The sequence below is a fragment of the Pterocles gutturalis genome, unplaced genomic scaffold, assembly GCF_000699245.1.
Source record: "Pterocles gutturalis isolate BGI_N339 unplaced genomic scaffold, ASM69924v1 scaffold23385, whole genome shotgun sequence".
In the NCBI taxonomy this organism is placed as follows: domain Eukaryota; kingdom Metazoa; phylum Chordata; class Aves; order Pterocliformes; family Pteroclidae; genus Pterocles; species Pterocles gutturalis.
Window position 1 is genome coordinate 79,825 of NW_010138885.1, and position 6,000 is coordinate 85,824.

At 40.5% G+C, this 6,000-nt stretch overlaps 1 protein-coding gene across 1 annotated transcript in view; it reads right to left on the bottom strand.

Moving 5' to 3' along the window:
- EYA2 (EYA transcriptional coactivator and phosphatase 2) overlaps nucleotides 1-6,000 on the bottom strand; it is a 53,671-nt gene that overhangs the window by 22,191 nt on the left and 25,480 nt on the right. Inside the window, exons 7-8 of the mRNA XM_010083175.1 lie at nucleotides 5,563-5,690; nucleotides 4,978-5,061 (exon numbers count right to left, since the gene is read on the bottom strand). Coding sequence (XP_010081477.1) covers nucleotides 4,978-5,061; nucleotides 5,563-5,690 — 212 coding nt within the window. The remainder of the gene's footprint in view (nucleotides 1-4,977; nucleotides 5,062-5,562; nucleotides 5,691-6,000) is intronic.

Here is a 6,000-nt window from a genome sequence, read left to right on the forward strand (position 1 = left end):
GGAACTTTTCAATGACTTTTTTTTTTTTTTTTAATTGGAAATTATAATTCATGTAAAGCAAAACCTTTTGTAAGAACATATAACTGCCAGTGCAACTCTTGAGGAATAAGGCTTCTTAGATCCGCATCGTTTCTGGTGAGAACAAGACAGTCCAGTTCACAGACAGCCAACATACAGCAGTTACGACATTTGCTTGAAATGCTAGAAAATCATGTTTATGTCCTGTCCTCAGCTGGGCTAAGCTGCAACGTTAGCTGCTCTGTCCAAAAGGTCTTCAGGCCCCACTATTGTTGGAGGACCCCCTCCTAGTCCTTCACATCCTTGTGCCACTGCAAGTCCCTCATCAGAGAGGCAGAGCCCCCGTTCACACAGGCTGGAAACTCAAGCGCATGCTCTGTCTCTCTCTCACTGATACCTGTCTGCTTACAGATATTTACAGATAAATCTCATGTTGCCACTTCTCAAATGCAAAAGCAATAAAAAAATACGGCTATCATAGAAAAACAGCCTCTACATCATCCAGCCTCTACATCAATCAAGCAACTACGAGGCTAACTGCAACTGCCCACTGAGAGCAGCCGGAGTGGCCACTCCAGGCAAAGTGACCGCATAGTCCAGGCTCACAGGGACGCTGTAATACAGACAAGCTAAACACCCTTCAGTTAAGGTTAACTCTAGAACGTGACTTCGCACGACTGATTTAAAAGTGGGACATTATGTGCTTTACTATTTTTTGCAGTATGTTTTTCTTAATTTGAGACAATTCAAGATGCTGAACAATCTCAAATAGCTATGCATCTCACAGGGAATTTTATAGATAGTAACTCCCAGGTATCAGTAGACATCGAAGTACTGATAAAGATCCAACGCAATTCAAGAATTTAGACTGTCCTATGTACTCAGTTCTTTAAGTCAGTGCTAAAAAATAAAATCCTTTCCATCTGGTTCCAGGATTTCACAGTAACTTGCACATAAAGATGAATTTTAACCCCAGATTTTACTTTACTCACATTTCATTTTGACACTAAAATCCCAAGGAGTGTACCAACACAGAACAAGAATACACATTCTGGGAACACTACAGAATACTAAGAAAAGGTATTACCTTCACACATACCCCTCAACTAGGGAAAGCAATGCACACAGTGCCCCCTTTTTTCTTGATACTAGTCCTTTGAAAAGCGTGAGAATGAATCTGCAATACAACACATAAAATTTCTCGCACCGAAAGAGATGCAGAAATTTTTTTTAATGCTTTCACAACACGGATTATGGAACAAATTTGCAAATGTCTCAGTCAGTGAAAGGGGAACAGACTTATGATATTTTTTTGGCACGGGAGTGCATGCAGTCTCTTCTGAATTAATACCACCAAAAGAGCCTTTCTATATTGCGCCTACTTGCTTCAAACAAATGCTCAAAGCCCCTTGACTTTTACCCAACTCCTACGAAACCCCAGAAGCAGTGCTAGGGATTTTGACCCATTTTTCCCACTACGTTTAGTCAGTGATTTGGCGGACAGATCTTTGTAGACAAAGTAAAGACTGCAGCCACCTTCCTGTTGAATGGGAGCTCTAAAATACATGCCTGAAGGGATTAAAAGGGCTGGGCGGACTGTATACTAAGTTATAATGATGGTCTACATCTGTTGTGGTCTCTAGGCACACGGGAAATATTCTGCACCCATACAGTGATCAGAAGCCTGCAGAACAGGTTTCTCTGAAGATAATATCCAGGGTTAACTGCCTATGGAAACTTATTTTTTTTTGTCTTTTCTTGTCAGAGGGCCTCCTGCTGAGAAGCCAAAGGGTGGAGAGATTTCCTCGGGTTTGACAGCTTTGCTGCCCCAATCAGTTAGAGCGTGACTCTGTGTGTTTGTGCAGGTATACACCCATTCAACCGTGGGCAAGAAAGCAAAAGGAGGTGTGAATTTGCAGGCCACTGACTGCCACTGCTACTACTTCAGTGACTGTATGGGAAAGATATTAAGACCAAATGTCTAATGACTGTGTAATCCATGGGGTAGAGCAAAGAGTTTGGGCAGAGGGGACAAAACGGTAGCAACCTAGGCTGGTCTATTCATTCATGCCTCAACCTTAGAGTAAATGTGTTTTAACTTGCGTCCATGCTCTGAGGAGCCCATATCTCTGGTAAGAACCATAGAGGTTTCCCTCAGAAACCAATCAAAGAATTTTCACATGAAATCAGGTCAGAAAACATAAATTGAAGCATTAATGATTAATAATATGACTACAATTGAGAATCCTTTTTGTAAATTCTTCCTCCCCTCCCTTTTTTTTTTTTCCAAAATCTGATTTTTTTGGACAGCTCCCTATTGCTACCATCTCCACAGAAGGGGCAACACACAGAACCATTTGAGACACTGTAGCCAAAGAACAAAGGAGTTCAGACCTAAATCTCTGAAGCTATGACTGATGTTCCTCCTCCCCTCTTCCCAGAAAAATCACCCCAGAAAGAAGAGTTATCCTACAGCTTGATCAACTTCATAGACTAATTCTTTGAGTGGCTGCACAGCAGCTCTACCAGTGCAACAGATAGGATGATACTGGGACATTAATGTTGGTCAGGGGAATGGTGAAGATCATATGAACTTTTTCTGGAGGAAGTACGGAAACATACAAAACCAAGACCTCCACATGTGAGATTTAATTCAAAGCATGTGCATGTCTAATTACAGGCATATGAATCTTTTATGACCAGTTATGGACAAAAATAAGAATTTTAAGCCTTGATACTTAATTTACTTTGAGATTAACACTTCCTACATTATTCAAGTAAGAGATTCTGAAACTCTATTAACCTGTGGCTCACTGCTTCACTTGTACTTAATAGTTCAGCTCACTTAAAACATTTTTGAATTGTGTTACTATTTAATGGTTCCCAGGGCAGCTTCTCTGTGTGTGCTGTATTTCCCTCTTGGTTTAAGGTCTGTTTCAAAGCCCACCAAAGCCTCTGGTTGTCTTTGGATCAAGCTGTTTAGCCTATAACACTTTTATAACACAACCATTTCCCTTATAGGAAAACCCTGAGGAATTTAATATTGATGAACAAATGAACAACTACGAAAAAAATCCTTCTAGAGAAGTTTCTCAAAGAGCCTGTTGTAACTTAATAGAAAAGGTGATTCATTAATTAAAAAAAAATATTCCTGTTTGTATCACTCTTTACGTTTGTATAAAGGAAACAGCCAAAAGAAGTTTGTCATTTTGTACTTCTAAGGGCCTTCCAAAGCAGATAATTCCCCAAGTTTCCATTTTCTTGTTTTCTTCTCTCCCTAGTCCATTTGCCAGGCTGCTGCTCACAAGTGCCCTGTCTTGGCCTAACTCTGTTCTCATGGCCAACAGCAACAGCTTGGCCACTGGTGGGGTTTTTTGATAAACCCTTTCTGTCTCCACTCCCTGACCCCACTTCATCCCCACACCAGCTACTCTGGAGAGGGCAGGTTCTGTCTTTGTGGCAGCCCCTCAGCAAGTGCTCACCACAGGTACTGCAGTGGCAGGGCTTCTCACCTCCACAGGTCCATCATCCCCCTCGGTCCATTGCCATCTGCCCCCATATACCAGATCCCAACCCCACACCCTCTAAACATGTGCAGGAGGCAATAGATGAAGGCATCTGCTTCAGAGGTTTTATGCCAGGACACAGTCAGCCCATTAAGGGAATTCTTCATACGCATACTGCAGCCCCTACCCAATGCTAACCATGACCACATAGCAGATCTACGCAGCCTAAGTTTATGTTTCCTGATCCTGCCTAATTCTATTTTTTGCAGGCAGTAGGTTTGAGCTTACACATGTATACTTCAGACTGCCTCGTTCACTACGTTCCCTGGGAAAAGTAACCACTTCAATTACCTTGTACAACATGGGTCTGAATAAATCCCTGCTTCGAAACACATGCTTAGTTTTCAGAGGGTGCTCTTAGAAGTGTTAGCACCATTCCAAGTGCTGCAGTAGACTTCCACACCACAAACACCATTTTATATCCTTTACAACTGTGCACATCTAACAGCAAACAATAAATCTATCTTACTAATTACACATTCAGCTTGTTATAACCATCGTAAAAGAAGTACAGCTGGTAAAGCCATGAAATGATGTCAAATCATATTTCTGCTTTCTAGAGAGAAGCAGGGTTATTTTCCAGTCCCCTGATGAAGCTGACTGTTCAAAGCCATGTGTGGAAACAGCTGCCAACTAGGTCATCCACCTTTAATTAGGTAATGATATTGTCTTTTTTCCTACCCATTTAAAAGTGTTTGACATTCTGTACTTCACAGTAACTTAAGTGTTTATCATAAAAAGCTGCCTTAGGAAGAAATCGAAGCACACAGTACTAAATCCAAGAGCCAGTATTTTCTCCTTAGCAGCTAAGTTCAGTCTGTTCAGTCACAGAGAGAGTTACTAAGAAAATGGAACTGCCTGCATTTCAAAGGGGGTATCTAAAGTATGGATAGCTAAAGATACCATTCCTAAAACCCCTTAAAAATGTGAGCTTCAGCAGCCATGCGGGAAGCAGAGCCAGTATTCTTCATGGCAACCTAGACTGACCAGCACAAAATCATAGAATCACCTCTCTTAAAAAGCTGTCTGAGATTCATAAGAAAAACACTGGTCTAACAAAAACTGTGTTACCTCATTCAGGCTAGATTAGGCCTGCTGGCTGCTTGATAGGCTCTTACTTGCAGAAGACAGACATTGAAAGAACATCCCAATGTCCTATCTAGCAGCAGCTGAACAAGACAAGATTTTGAAAAACAAGGGGCTACTTACAACATGAAAGGGAGGTAAATTAAATTTTCAAATGTTAGAAGGAAATACCACAGGACATATTTATACAAGTGTGTCTGAAGAAAATCAGCAGCATCTGTTTGAAAAGCTGTCTCATTAGCTGCCCCCACAGTTCCTGATGCAATTTGGCTGGACAAGCGGTAATGCTAAAAAAATTAAGTTTTACCTTCCCATATCTGGATGCAAAGGTTCCCGTGAGCAAGGAGTGAAAAATAATTATCGTCTCATCCAAATCCCACACAAACACACGCTGTGATGACAGATGGGGTGGAAAAAAGAAATATAGTTACATATTAAGCAACTGCAAGAATTCGTTCAGTCAGGAAATATGTCCTGTTGGACTAAAGCTTTTTAAGATCTCAAACCCATTTGGAGCACTGACTGTAGATGCTTTGTGAAAGCAGGCAAAATGAAACATCAGGAATTTTGGAACTGTGTGTGTGCTGGTCATCCAGAGAGTCTACTCTCCTAACAACCACAGAAATATCCTGTTGCATGTCAAGTCAGGGGAACAAAACAGCAGACTTATAAAAAGCCCAAAGGAAAAGAAATGTACACATGAAGAATAGTTTGATGCTGATAACATAGACATTGAGCAGTTATTTTGACTACCCATGTCTGTGGGCTCCAGTTATGAGACTGATTTTATTCTTGCTCTTACAACTCACTAGTCTGATGGTGGGATTTGCTAATACATGCAACTGTTTATCTTTGCTGGATTTACTAAGGGAATATAAATTAAAGTTATTACCTCAATCTCACTGTCACCAGTAGGGGAAGGATCGTTGCTTCTTTTTGACCGGGCTCGTACCTTGCCATCTGACCCTCTGTGATGTCTGTCTGTTTCTATATCTTTTGCTGGTGTTGTTGAATATTCCCCTATTATGAAAAAAGAAATTCCATTGTAAACTTTAATTATAATGATACAGTGCAAAATTTAAGCATGAAACCTTTAAATGGAGAGCACCAGAAACACTGTGAAAACACCATCAGAAAATCTTACTCTTTTCATGCCAATAGCTGACATTGTTAGGGAAATAACTTTTAACTCCTAAGATTCATTAAAACAACTTAAAAAAATCACCAAGACTGTATATATAACATTTTAAAATGGATGTGTCACTTCAAAAACCATATAATATTTTTCATTGAAAAAATAATAGTTTTTTGAATTTAACCCCCCCCCCCC